Genomic DNA, 14,887 nt, shown 5'->3' on the forward strand with positions numbered 1-14,887 from the left:
GCCCTTTCACTCTGTAATGGGAAGTTACATTGCCACTTCCACAATGTAATGGTAGGTCACCCTGCCCCTTTCACATTGTTGGGAGGTCACATTGCCCCCTTTGCACTGAAATGGGAGGTCACATTGCCCCCTTTGCACTGAAATGGGAGGTCACACTGCCCCCTTTGCACTGTAATGGGAGGTCACATTGTCTCCTTTCACACTGTAATGAGAGGGCACTCTGCTGTTCACACTGTAATGGGAGGGCACACTGCCCCTTTCACACTGTAATGGGAGGTCAATCTGCCCCTTTCACACTGTAATGGGAGGTTACACACCCCTTTTTTAAACTATTGTATGATCACCCTGCCCCTTTCATACTGTAATGGGAGTTTTTTCTGCCCCATTCACACCGTTGGGAGGCCACCCTGCCCCTTTCAGACTATTGTGAGGTCACACTGTCCCCTTCGCACTGTAATGGGAGTCACTCTGCACCTTTCAAGCTGTTATGTGAGGGCACACTGTAATGAGAGGACACTCTGCTGTTCACACTGTAAAGGGAGGGCACTCTGCCCTTTCACGCTCATGGTAGGGCGCACTGTAATGAGAACATACATTGCCCTTTTCCCACTTTAATGGTAGGACACGGTCCATTTCACACTGTAATGGGAGTTCACTCTGCCCCTTTCACACTGTGTAATGGGAGTTCAATCTGCCCCTTTCTTACTGTAATGAGAGGGCACTCTGCCCCTTTCACACTGTAATGAGAGGGTACTCTGCCCCTTTCACACTGTTGGGAGGTCACTCTACCCGTTTCTCACTGTAATGGGAGTTCACTCTGCCCCTTTCACAATTTTTGGAGGACACTCTGTCCCTTTCACACTTTTAGGAGGTCACTCTGCCCCTTTCACACTGTTGGGAGATCACTCTGCCCCTTTTACACTGTTGGGAGGTCAGTCTGCCCCTTTCACACTGTTGGGAGATTACTCTGCCCCTTTCACACTTTTGGGAGATTACTCTGCCCCTTTCACACTGTTGGAAGGTCACACTGCCTCTTTCACACTGTTGGGAGGTCACTCTGCCCCTTTCTCACCGTAAAGAGTGGTCACTCTGCCCCATTCACACTGTAATGGTAGGTTAATCTGCACCTTTCACACTGTAATGGGATGGCATTCTTGCCCATTCATACTGTTGGGAGGTCACCCTGCCCCTTTCACTCTATTGGGAGTGCACTCTGTCCCTTTCGCATTTTTGGGAAGTCGCTCTGCCCCTTTCACACTGCTGGGAGGTCACTCTGCCCCTTTCACATTGTTGGGAGGTCACTCTGCCCCTTTCACACTGTTGGGAGGTCACTCTGCCCCTTTCACGCTGTTGGGAGGTCACTCTGCCCCTTTCACACTGTTTGGAGGTCACTCTGCCCCTTTCACACTGTTAGGAGGTCACTCTGCCCCTTTCTCACCGTAAAGAGTGGTCACTCTGCCCCATTCACACTGTAATGGTAGGTTAATCTGCACCTTTCACACTGTAATGGGATGGCATTCTGCCCCATTCACACTGTTGGGAGGTCACTCTGCCCCTTTCACACTGTTGGGAGGTCACTCTGCCCCTTTCACATTGTTGGGAGGTCACTCTGCCCCTTTCACACTGTTGGGAGGTCACTCTGTCCCTTTCGCACTGTAATGGGAGTTCACTCTGCCTCCTTCACAACTTTGGGAGGCCACCCTGCCCCTTTCAAACTATTGAGAGGTCACACTGTCCCCTTCGCACTGTAATGGGAGTCACTTTGCACCTTTCAAGCAGTTATGGGCGGGCACACTGTAATGAGAGGGCACTCTGCTGTTCACACTAATGGGAGGGCACTCTGCTGTTCACACTGTAATGGGAGGGCACTCTGTCCTTTTCGCACTGTAATGGTAGGACACTGTCCTTTTCACACTGTAATGGGAGTTCAATCTGCCCCTTTCACACTGTAATGGGAGGTCACCCTGCCCCTTTCACATTGTTGGGAGGTCACATTGCCCCCTTTGCACTGAAATGGGAGGTCACACTGCCCCCTTTGCACTGTAATGGGAGGTCACACTGTCTCCTTTCACACTGTAATGAGAGGGCACTCTGTTGTTCACACTGTAATGAGTGGGCACTCTGCCCCTTTCACACTGTAATGGGAGGTCAATCTGCCCCTTTCACACTGTAATGGGAGGTTACACACCCCTTTTTTAAACTATTGTATGGTCACCCTGCCCCTTTTACACTGTAATGGGAGTTTTTTCTGCCCCATTCACACCGTTGGGATGCCACCCTGCCCCTTTCAGACTATTGTGAGGTTACACTGTCCCCTTCGCACTGTAATGGGAGTCACTCTGCACCTTTCAAGCTGTTATGTGAAGGCACACTGTAATGAGAGGTGCAGTCTGCTGTTCACACTGTAATGGGAGGGCACTCTGCCCTTTCACGCTCATTGTAGTTCGCACTGTAATGGGAAGACAGATTCCCCTTTTCACACTGTAATGGTAGGACACGGTCCGTTTCACAATGTAATGGGAGTTCACTCTGCCCCATTCACACTGTGTAATGGGAGTTCAATCTGCCCCTTTCTTACTGTAATGAGAGGGCACTCTGCCCCTTTCACACTGTAATGAGATTGTACTCTGCCCCTTTCACACTGTTGGGAGGTCACTCTAACGGTTTCTCACTGTAATGGGAGTTCACTCTGCCCCTTTCACAATTTTTGGAGGACACTCTGTCCCTTTCACACTTTTAGGAAGTCACTCTGCCCCTTTCACACTGTTGGGAGATCACTCTGCCCCTTTTACACTGTTGGGAGGTCAGTCTGCCCCTTTCACACTGTTGGGAGATTACTCTGCCCCTTTCACACTTTTGGGAGATTACTCTGCCCCTTTCACACTGTTGTGAGGTCACTCTGCCCCTTTCTCACCGTAAAGAGTGGTCACTCTGCCCCATTCACACTGTAATGGTAGGTTAATCTGCACCTTTCACACTGTAATGGGATGGCATTCTGCTCCATTCATACTGTTGGGAGGTCACCCTGCCCCTTTCACACCATTGGGAGTGCACTCTGTCCCTTTCGCACTTTTGGGAGGTCGCTCTGCCCCTTTCACACTGCTGGGAGGTCACTCTGCCCCTTTCACATTGTTGGGATGTCACTCTGCCCCTTTCACATTGTTGAGAGGTCACTCTGCCCCTTTCACGCTGTTGGGAGGTCGTTCTGCCCCTTTCACACTGTTGGGAGGTCACTGCCCCTTTCACACTGTAATGGTAGGTGACTCTGACCCTTTCCCACTGTAATGTGAGGTTGCTCTGCCCCTTTCAAGCTAATGTGAGGTCACTTTGCCCCATTCACACTGTTGGGAGGTCACTCTGTCCCTTTCGCACTGTAATGGGAGTTCACGGCCCCTTTCAAGCTGTTATGGGATGGCGCTCCGCTCTTTCACACTGTAATGAGAGGGCACTCTGCTGTTCACACTAATGGGAGGGCACTCTGCTGTTCACACTGTAATGGGAGGGCACTCTGCCCTTTTCGCACTGTTATGGTAGGACACTGTCCTTTTCACACTGTAATGGGAGTTCAATCTGCCCCTTTCACACTGTAATGAGAGGTCACTTGACCCCTTTCAAGCTGTTATGGGATGGCGCTCCGCTCTTTCACACTGTAATGAGAGGGCACTCTGCTGTTCACACTAATGGGAGGGCACTCTGCTGTTCACACTGTAATGGGAGGGCACTCTGCCCTTTTCGCACTGTAATGGTAGGACACTGTCCTTTTCACACTGTAATGGGAGTTCAATCTGCCCCTTTCACTCTGTAATGGGAGGTCACTCGACCCCTTTCGCATTGTTATGGGAGGGCGCTCCGCTCTTTCACACTGTAACAGGAGGGCACTCTGCCTTTCACAGTGTAATGGGAGGGCACTCTGCCGTTCACACTGTAATGGGAGGGCACTCTGCCCTTTCACACATTGTTGGGAGGTCTCATTGCCCCCTTTGCACTGTAATGGGAGGTCACACTGCCCCCTTTGCACTGTAATGGGAGGTCACACTGTCCCCTTTCACACTGTAATGAGAGGGCACTCTGCTGTTCACACTGTAACGAGAGGGCAGTCTGCCCCTTTCACACTGTAATGAGAGGGTACTCTGCCCCTTTCTCAATTTTTGGAGGGCACTGTCCTTTTTGCACTTTTGGGAGGTCACTCTGCCCCTTTCACACTGTTGGGAGGTGACTCTACCCCTTTCTTACCATAAAGAGTGGTCACCCTGCCCCATTCACACTGTAATGGTAGGTTACTCTGCACTTTTCACACTGTAATGGGATGGCATTCTGCCCCATTCACACTGTTGGGAGGTCACTCTGCCCCTTTCTCACTTTAAAGAGTGGTCACTCTGCCACTTTCTCATGGTTAAGAGTGGTCACTCTGCCCCTTTCTCAATGTAATCGTAGGTTTCTCTGCTCCTTTCACACTGTAATAGGAGGGCATTCAGCCCCATTCACCCTTTTGGGAGGTCACCCAGCCCCTTTCACAATTTTTAGAGGTCACTCTGCCCCTTTCACACTGTTGGGTGGTCACTCTGCCCCTTTCACACTATTGGGAGGTCACTCTGCCCCTTTCACACTGTTGGGAGGTCACTCTACCCGTTTGCCGTAAAGAGTGGTCACTCTGCCCCATTCACACTGTAATGGTACGTTACTCTGCCCCTTTCACACTGTAATAGGAGGGCATTCTGCCCCATTCACCCTTTTGGGAGGTCACCCAGCCCCTTTCACATTTTTCAGAGGACACTCTGTCCCATTCGCACTTTTGGGAGATCACACTGCCCCTTTCACACTGTTGGGAGGTCACTGTGCCCCTTTCACACTGTTGGGAGGTCACTCTGCCCCTTTCACACTGTTGGGGGATTAGTCTGCCCCTTTCACACTGTTGGGTGGTCACTCTGCCCCTTTCACACTGTTGGGAGGTCACACTGCCTCTTTCACACTTTTGGGAGGTCCCTCTGCCCCTTTCTCACCGCAAAGAGTGGTCACTCTGCCCCATTCACACTGTAATGGTAGTTTACTCTGCACCTTTGACACTGTAATGGGATGTCATTCTGCCCCATTCACACTGTTGGGAGGTCACCCTGCCCCTTTCACACTATTGGGAGTGCACTCTGTCCCTTTCGCACTTTTGGGAGGTCACTCAGCCCCTTTCACACTGCTAGGAGGTCACTCAGCCCCTTTCACACTGCTAGGAGGTCGCTCTGCACCTTTCACACTGTTGGTAGGTCACTCTGCCCCTTTCACACTGTTGGGAGGTCACTCTACCCCTTTCACACTGCTGGGAGGTCACTCTACCCCTTTCTTACCGTAAAGAGTGGTCACCCTGCCCCATTCACACTGTAATGGTAGGTTACTCTGCCCCTTTCACACTGTTGGGTAGTCATTCTGCACCTTTTACTCTGTTGGGAGGTCACTCTGCCCCTTTCACACTGTTGGGAGGTCACTCTGCCCCTTTCACACTGTTGGGAGGTCCCTCTGCCCCTTTCACACTGTTGGGAGGTCACTCTGCCCCTTTCACACTGTTGGGAGGTCACTCTTGCCCCTTTCTCACGGTTAAAATTGGTCACTCTGCCCCATTCACAATGTAATCGTAGGTTACTCTGCCCCTTTCAGACTGTATTAGGAGGGCATTCTGCCCCATTCACCCTTTTGGTTGGTCACCCAGCCCCTTTCACAATTTTCAGAGGTCACTCTGCCCCTTTCACACTGTTGGGTGGTCACTCTGCCCCTTTCACACTGTTGGGAGGTCACAATGCCGGGAGGTCACTCTGCCCCTTTCTCCCCGTAAAGAGTGGTCACTCTGCCCCATTCACACTGTAATGGTAGGTTACTCTGCATCTTTGACACTCTAATGTGATGTCATTCTGCCTCATTGACACTGTTGGGAGGTCACCCTGCCCCTTTCACACTATTGGGAGTGCATTCTGTCCCTTTCGCACTGTTGGGAGGTCACTCTGCCCCTTTCACACTTTTGGGAGGTCACTCTGCCCCTTTCACACTGTTGGGAGGTCACTCTGCTCCTTTCACATTTATTGGAGGTGTCTCAGCCCCTTTCACATTGTAATGGGAGGTCACCCTGCCCCTTTCATACTTTTGGGAGTGCACTCTGTCCCTTTCGCACTTTTGGGTGATCACACTGCCCCTTTCACACTGTTGGGAGGTCGCTCAGCCCCTTTCACACTGCCGGGAGGTCGCTGTGCCCCTTTCACACTGTTGGGAGGTCACCCTGCCCCTTTCACACTGTTGGGAGGTAACTCTGCCCATTTCACACCGTTGGGAGGTCACTCTGCCCCTTTCTCACTGTAAAGAGTGGTCACTCTGCCCCTTTCTCACTGTAAAGAGTGGTCACTCTGCCCCTTTCTCACTGTAATGAGTGGTCACTCTGCCCCTTTCTCACTGTAAAGAGTGGTCACTCTGCCCCTTTCTCACTGTTAAGAGTGGTCACTGCCCCATTCATAATGTAATCGTAGGTTACTCTGCACCTTTCACACTGTAATAGGAGGGCTTTCTGCCCCATTCACCCTTTTGGGAGGTCACCCAGCCCCTTTCACAATTTTCAGAGGACACTCTGTCCCATTCACACTTTTGGGTGATCACACTGCCCCTTTCACACTGTTGGGAGGTCACTCTGCCCCTTTCACACTGTTGGGAGGTCACTGTGCCCCTTTCACACTGTTGGGAGGTCACTGTGCCCCTTTCACACTGTTGGGAGGTCACTCTGCCCCTTTCACACTGTTGGGAGGTCACTCTGCCCCTTTCACACTATTGGGAAGTCACTGTGCCCCGTTCACACTTTTGGGAGTTCGCTCTGCCCCATTCTCACCATAAAGTGTGGTCACTCTGCCCCTTTCATACTGTAATGGGAGGGCACTCTGCACCATTTGCACTGTTGTGAGTGCCCTCTGTCCCTTTCACTCTATAATGGGAGGTCACCCCACCGCTTTCCGACTGTTGGAAGGATACTTTGCCCCTTTCACACTGTAATGGGAGTTCAGTCTGCCCCTTTCACACTGTAATGGGAGGTCACTCGACCCCTTTCGCATTGTTATGGGAGGGCGCTCCGCTCTTTCACACTGTAACGGGAGGGCACTCTGCCTTTCGCAGTGTAATGGGAGGGCACTCTGCTGTTCACACTGTAATGGGAGGGCACTCTGCCCCTTTCACACTGTAATGGGAGGTCACTCTGCCCTTTCACACTGTAATGGGAGGGCACCCTGCCCTTTCACTGTGTAATGGGAAGTTACATTGCCACTTCCACACTGTAATGGGAGGTCACCCTGCCCCTTTCACATTGTTGGGAGGTCTCATTGCCCCCTTTGCACTGTAATGGGAGGTCACACTGCCCCCTTTGCACTGTAATGGGAGGTCACACTGTCCCCTTTCACACTGTAATGAGAGGGCACTCTGCTGTTCACACTGTAATGAGAGGTCACTCCACCCCTTTCTCCGTGTAAAGATTGGTCACTCTGCCCCATTCACACTGTAATGCTAGGTTACTCTGCCCCTTTCACACTGTTGGGAGGTCACCCAGCCCCTTTCACACTTTTCGGAGGACACTCTGCCCCTTTCACACTGTTGGGAGGTCACTCTGCTCCTTTCACATTTTCTGGAGGTCACTCTGCCCCTTTTACACTGTTAGGAGTTCGCTCTGCCCCATTCTCACCATAAAGAGTGGTCACTCTGCCCCTTTCACACTGTAATGGTAAGTGCCTCTGTCCCTTTCACACTGTCATGGGAGGGCAGTCTGCCCCATTCACAGTGTTGGGAGGTCACCCTGCCTCTTTTACGCTTTTGGGAGGGAGCTCTGTTCCTTTCGTACTGTAATGGGAGGGGACTCTTCCCCTTTCAAGCTGTTATGGGTGGGCACACCACTCTTTCACACTGTAATGGGAGGGCACTCTGCCCTTTCAAGCTGTAATCGGAGGGCACTCTGCCCTTTCACACTCTAATGGAAGGGCACTCTGCCCCTTTCACACTGTAATGGTAGGTGACTCTGCCCCTTTCCCACTGTAATGTGAGGTTGCTCTGCCCCTTTCAAGCTATTGTGAGGTCACTTTGCCCCATTCACACTTTTGGGAGGTCACTCTGTCCCTTTCGCACTGTAATGGGAGTTCACTCTGCCTCATTCACACCTTTGGGAGGCCACCCTGCCCCTTTCAAACTATTGAGAGGTCACACTGTCCCCTTCGCACTGTAATGGGAGTCACTCTGCACCTTTCAAGCAGTTATGGGCGTGCACACTGTAATGAGAGGGCACTGTCCTTTTCACACTGTAATGGGAGTTTACTCAGCCCCATTCACACCGTGTATTGGGAGTTCAATCTGCCCCTTTCACACTGTAATGGGAGGTCACTCGACCCCTTTCAAGCTGTTATGGGAGGGCGCTCCACTCTTTCACACTGTAATGAGAGGGCACTTTGCTGTTCGCACTAATGGGAGGGCACTCTGCTGTTCACACTGTAATGGGAGGGCACTCTGCCCATTTCACACTGTAATGGAAGGACACTGTCCTTTTCACACTGTAATGGGAGTTCAATCTGCCCCTTTCACACTGTAATGGGAGGTCACTCGACCCCTCTCAAGCTGTTATGGGAGGGCGCTCCGCTCTTTCACACTGTAACGGGAGGGCACTCTGCCTTTCACAGTGCAATGGGAGGGCACTCTGCCATTTACATTGTAATGGGAGGGCACTCTGCCTCTTTCACACTGTAATGGGAGGTCACTCTGCACCTTTCAAGCAGTTATGGGATGGCATTGTGCCCTTTTACACTATAATGAGAGGGCACTCTGCTATTTACACTATAATGGGAGGACACTCTGCCCTTTCACACTGTAATGGGAAGTCACATTGCCCTTTTCACTCTGTAATGGTACGACACTCTCCTTTTCACACTGTAATGGGAGTTCACTCTGCCCCATTCACACTGTAATTGGAGGGCACTCATCCCCTTTCAAGCTTTTATGGGAGGGCGCTCCACTCTTTCACACTGTAACGGGAGGGCACTCTGCCTTTCACAGTGTAATGGGAGGGCACTCTGCCCCTCCGCACTATAATGGGAGGGCACTCTGCCCTTTCACACTGTAATCGGAGGGCACCCTGCCCTTTCACTCTGTAATGGGAAGTTACATTGCCACTTCCACACTGTAATGGGAGATCACCCTGCCCCTTTCACATTGTTGGGAGGTCACACTGCCCCCTTTGCACTGTAATGGGAGGTCACACTGCCCCCTTTGCACTGTAATGGGAGGTCACACTGCCCCCTTTGCACTGTAATGGGAGGTCACATTGTCCCCTTTGCACTGTAATGGGAGGTCACTGTGCCCCTTTCACACTGTAATGAGAGGGCACTCTGCTGTTCACTCTGTAATGGGAGGTCACTCTGCCCTTTTCACACGGTAATGGGAAGTCACATTGCCCTTTTAACGCTGTAATGGTAGGACACTGTCCTTTTCACACTGTAATGGGAGGTCACTCTGCACCTTTCAAGCAGTTACGGGGGGGGCATTCCGCCCTTTCACACTGCGATGAGAGGGCACTCTGCTGTTTACACTATAATGGGAGCACACTCTGCCCTTTCACACTGTAATGGTAGGACACTGTCCTTTTCACACTGTAATGAGAGGTAACTCTATCCCTTTCATATTGTAAAGGACACTCTGCCCCTTTCGCACTATAATGGGAGGTCACTCTGCCCTTTCACTCTAGTTAACTTGCTCAGTTAAAATGACCCCCTGCTCCATTTAGCTTGCTGATAATTTCAACTTCATTTTTCACCCCTTTTTGCAATGTCCCTGCTGTATCTTCCCTCTCGATTCACAGTTTTCACCCCTTGTGTTATAACATACTGTCTTCAATTCAATGAGTCAATCTGTTTTTTCACTTATTTAACCTTTAATGTGCTGAACCTCTGGGACACGTGGCATTGGTGTGATATAAACAGTGCTTTCCGAGCCCTGTAATCATTACAGTTCACTTGTGAAGGAAAGACCTGCACATTCGATTGAATCATTACATCCAGGGATCATGGAGAAAGTCAATTAGTTTGCATGTGGCATTTTGTTGATCATACTCAATGGTTTCAATTTCTAGGTCGACATAGATGGGTTCAGTATACCAAGGAGATGAATGGGAAGAAAACATTTTGGGAAGTAGATGGGAGCATGGTCCCTCCAGAATGGTAAGCCTCAGCCATATTTAATACTTGTTTTTGTGGTTGTGGGAATGCCGACTTCACAGTACTCCACTTTGTTAACTAACATTGTGTTGGCTTGGCTGAATGATTCACTCTCATCACATGCACACTGTATATGCAGTGGGGAAGCAACTGAATAACTGTGGTCCAAACAGTGTATACCAGTAGTGAAGCTGTTTTGAAGCATTACTTTAATAGGTGCTACTCATGAGCTCCGTTGCATTCAGACATTTGCTCAACAGGGTTGCTAACTGTCCAGGATTACCTTGGAGTCTCTGAGAGTTAAAGATTCATCTCTGGGAGACTGCTCTGAGTAACTCAGGAGAAAAATCATAACAGCATTTAAAGTTTAAAAAAAAAGTTCTTTGAACACTTTTTCTATTAGTTGCAAAAATTTTGGAGATGGATGAAAGAACTGTTTGACTGGCAGTAAAGAATCATCCAATCGGCTAATAGAGCTCATTCACTTTCTAATTGGCCGGGAGGGTGCACTGCAAATATGAACAAGTTGGGTAACCCTTGGCAAGAGTGTGGGGGCAGGGTGGTTGGAGTCAAAAGGAATGTGGCCAACCAGAGCTGGCAACCCTAATGCTCAGTCCATGGTCGAGGTCAAGTATGTGAGGGAGGAAGACATTTCTTGAAAGTGTCCCAGTAGAGGTGAGCCTTGTCCTTCAGCTGTTTATAATGCACACAGCTCATTGCTGCATGTGAATGTATTTTACAATGCAAATTGCCACATGATGTGAGTGCACAACCAAATTCCATTCCAGTCCACAGATTCAAGAAAGTTATAGCACAGTAGACCACTTGACACATTGCACTTGTGCTACCTCAACTGAAGCTGAGTTGAAGCTCAACTGAGATCCTTCTTTCACCACCCCCCGCTCCCCACCTTTTGTACTCTTTTGTAAGTATTTCTCCATCCCATTCTCTTTTAAATACTATTAATTGCCTCTGCACCCCCTGGTGGTAAAGCATCCCATCTCCTAAAAACCTCCTTGTGAGAGAAGACCCCTTCTAATTTCCCCCATTCCCTCTAATGAATCTGAGCCTGTAATACCTTCTGACCCATTCAAATGTCATGGAAACTAGCCTTCATTTTGAGAAACCTCATGGGCTCCCTGACCACCCCAACACGAGTGAAAAAGCATCAATTCTTTTCAGCCTTTCTTCATAACTGTAGTCTGTCATTTCTGCTATTTTGGTGAACGTTGATGTCCTTGTTCCAAGGGTGTACAAACTGTACATGATATTCCAGTTGTGGCTTAACCGATGTTTTGCACAATTTCCAACATTACTTCTTAATGTCCCTAACCCTGAATGCTTTGTTTTTTTGGCTTACCTGCCAGCTTTCAGTGATCTTTGTACCTATACCCCGGGATCTCCCTGTTGAGAATCTGGCTGTATAGCTTCCTTTTTTTTGGTCTCTCTTTACCAAAATTAGCTATTTAACATTTGCCTGTGTTGCTTTGGATGTCACTGTGAAATATATCTCATTTATAAACTGATGTTTCACACTTCTTCACTTTGCATACCTGTGCTGTCCTGCTATATTGCTGTTTGAACTAATCTGCCCTCTCTGATCAACAACCTTCCATGATGGTGGAGGCACCTGGAAAGCTTTGCTCATAAGGTATAGGAGCAGGAGTAGGCCACATGCCCCCTCGAGCTTCCTCTGCCATTCAATAGGATCCACAGCTCATTTTCTGCTTCAACTCCACCTTCCCATACTATCCCCATATCCCTTAATTCCCTTAGAATTCAAAAATCTAATTGTTGTGGGGCCTTCTAAGAATCGACCACAGGAGACTCAGATACAGGTTAATGATCATTTTATTCAAGCGAAAGCAGGGAGAGTCTGCCTTAGACTAGCTAAAACAGAACTCTACCGATTACAGGAAAACTATCTTTCTTATATACATCTAGTCACGTACATATTGCATTATTCAAATTCTAATCTAGTCAGTACATAATCACACAATAAGGAGATGTATCCAGTCCCTGGCACTATTTGTCTTATCTGTTTATCCTCATTCTTCCCTCTGTCTCCTAATCAGTTAATCCGTTACGATCCTCGAAGTCTTTCTGGAGAGTTCTGCTGAACTTTTGTTTTGCTAAAAATATAGAAGGCCCTGCTTAATTCTTACACTAATAATTTCAGTTTTGCATGTATACATTTCATAATTACACTTTGTACCTGTATGAGCACACCTAAATATTTTTACACTTTTCACTGTTAGGCCTGTATGATTATCGTCATTTGTTGTAACCTGGGATGCGTGAAATGCTGATGATGCAGATTCAATGGTTGTTCTTTTAATGAACCAGCACAAGAAAGGGCTGAATGGCCTCCTGTGCTGTGTTATTCTATGATATTTCTCTTTTCAGCTGTAATGTTGCTGAAGTTTTCCATCTTTCATTCATCAGGATAAACACAAGAATACCAAATTTCAAACCATCACAATTTATATTACAGGAGAAAAGGAAGGAGCATCAGTCCTAAATGACCAACCCCTTATCCTGAGACTGTGCCCCTGTGTTTTAGATTTCCCAACCAGGAACAACCCTTCAGTGTCTACCCTGTCAAGCCCCTTCAGAATCTTGTAGGTTTCAATGAAATCACTTCTCATTCTTCTAAATTCCAGAGAATATAGACCCAATTTACTCAGCCTCTCATCATAGGACAATCCTCTCATCCTGGGGACCTATCTAGTGAACCTTCACTGTACTGACGCCAGGGTACATACTTTTTTTATTAGTGTGGAAACCAAAGCTGTGCACTTGTGCTCTAAATGTGGTCTCACCAAAGGCCTCTACAATTCCAACAAGACCTCCTTATCTGCCCTTCTACTCCAATCCCCTTGCAGTAAAGGTCAACATATCATTTGCCATCCTGATTGCTTGCTGTACCTGCTAGCATGTATTGTTAGCATACATTGTGTTCCTTGTTACAAGTACATCCGAGTCTCTGAATATCAACGTTTTACATATCAAAATCGTTTAAAAAAATTTTCTGCCTTTCTATTCTTACGACCAAAGTGAATAATGTCACACTTCCCCATGTTATACTCTATTTGCCACCTTGTTGCCCACTCATTTATCCTGTCTATATTTCTTAGCAGCCTCTTTGTGTTCCCCTAAGAGCTTGCATTTCCATCTGGCTTTGTATCACAGCAAACTTAGATACATTACTCTCTGTCTCTTTGTCTAAGTCACGAATATAGATTGTAAATAGCTGAGGCCCCAGCACTGATCCTTGAGGTACTTCAGTAGTCATAGCCTGCCAGCGTGACTATACCTCGTTTATCCCTACTCCGTGCTTCCTGTCTGTTAACCAATCCTCCATCGATGCTAATGTATTATTTCCAAATCTATAATGCCTTATCTTGTTTATTAACCTTTGTGTGGCACGATATCAAATGGCTCTTGGAAATCCAAGTATACTACAGCTACTGGTTTCTCTTTATCTTCCCTACTTGTTACACCCTCAAAAACCTCTTAATAGATTCGTCAAACCTTTCATAAAATCATGTTGACATTTTGTGATCATATTGCGATTTTCTAAATGCGTTGTTAAGACGTCCTTAGTAATAAATTCGAACATTTTCCCAACTGATGTCAGGCTAACTGGCCTGTAGTTCTCTGTATTCTCTCTCTCTCTCCTTTCTTGAATAATGGTGTTACATTTGCTAACTTGCAATCCGCTGGGACCATTCTAGAATCCAGGGCAGCTCCACACTCTCTGATGAGCTGTGCTGAAACGTAGGAACAATTTACTGTTGTTGGGTTGGATCATTTATTTTACCTTCATAAGGTGTTGGTGATACATCATGAGGTGGGTGCATTCACATTTCCTCATCTGTTAGTTAGTGCTTTCGTTTTGTGGGTTAGGGGTCTTCTGCAGAATGGGGTTGTTGATTGCTTGGTCTTTTCTCCATGTGGAAACCAACAAGAAGCCTATCTAGGCACAGCTGGGCACCACTTGATGTTTTTGAAGCTTCTGCTATGGTCAGTTTGGTTTTTTTATACTCCCTGTCTATCTTAGGCATCGCTGGCTTCATTGCAGTACCGAGAATCCCCCCAGCACACACCCTCCAGTTGACCGGAAGTTTATCTGGAAGACTCATCAGTTTAACATGAGTGGTACACCGGGACAGTACGTACCTTACTCAACTACCCGCAAGAAGGTTCAAGAGTGGGTCCCACCACAAACCAGCGGCAAATGAACAGACACTGGAAATGTTTTGTAAATCATACTTTCCATTTCAACTTTCTCTATGTGGACAGCTAGCACCAATAAAATTGTAATGTGCACATTTTCCTTGGTATTATGTCTGTCATTTTACATATTGGCACACATCTGTCTTCAGTAGATTTTGTTTTTAAAATTGTGCCATTGTGATTGTGATTATACAGTCTGAACAAGGTAAGATTATTGTCTATTGTATTTAAAAAACACAATTGTTCCTAAATGATAGAGGTTTACAGCACAGGACTTTTCACTTCAAGATGTCCCAGAGTGTTTCACAACTTGTTAAGTACTTTTTAAGTGTAGTCACTGTTCAAATATAGGAATTTAGGCAACCAATATGTGCACAGCAAGCTCCCAAAAGCAGCAATGTGATAACAACCAGATAATCTGTTTCAGTGATTAAGGGATAAAT

The 14,887-nt window shown here is 47.7% G+C and overlaps 1 protein-coding gene across 1 annotated transcript in view; it reads left to right on the forward strand.

Moving 5' to 3' along the window:
- The window catches only part of ndufa12 (NADH:ubiquinone oxidoreductase subunit A12), a 61,370-nt gene extending 46,828 nt beyond the window's left edge, over positions 1–14,542 (forward strand). Inside the window, exons 3-4 of the mRNA XM_041203171.1 lie at positions 10,121–10,208; positions 14,269–14,542. Of these exons, the coding sequence (XP_041059105.1) occupies positions 10,121–10,208; positions 14,269–14,449 (269 nt within the window). The 3' untranslated portion in view covers positions 14,450–14,542. The remainder of the gene's footprint in view (positions 1–10,120; positions 10,209–14,268) is intronic.
- The last annotated feature ends 345 nt before the right edge of the window (positions 14,543–14,887 follow it).

This window comes from Carcharodon carcharias, chromosome 13 (genome assembly GCF_017639515.1).
Source record: "Carcharodon carcharias isolate sCarCar2 chromosome 13, sCarCar2.pri, whole genome shotgun sequence".
Classification (NCBI taxonomy): Eukaryota; Metazoa; Chordata; class Chondrichthyes; order Lamniformes; family Lamnidae; genus Carcharodon; species Carcharodon carcharias.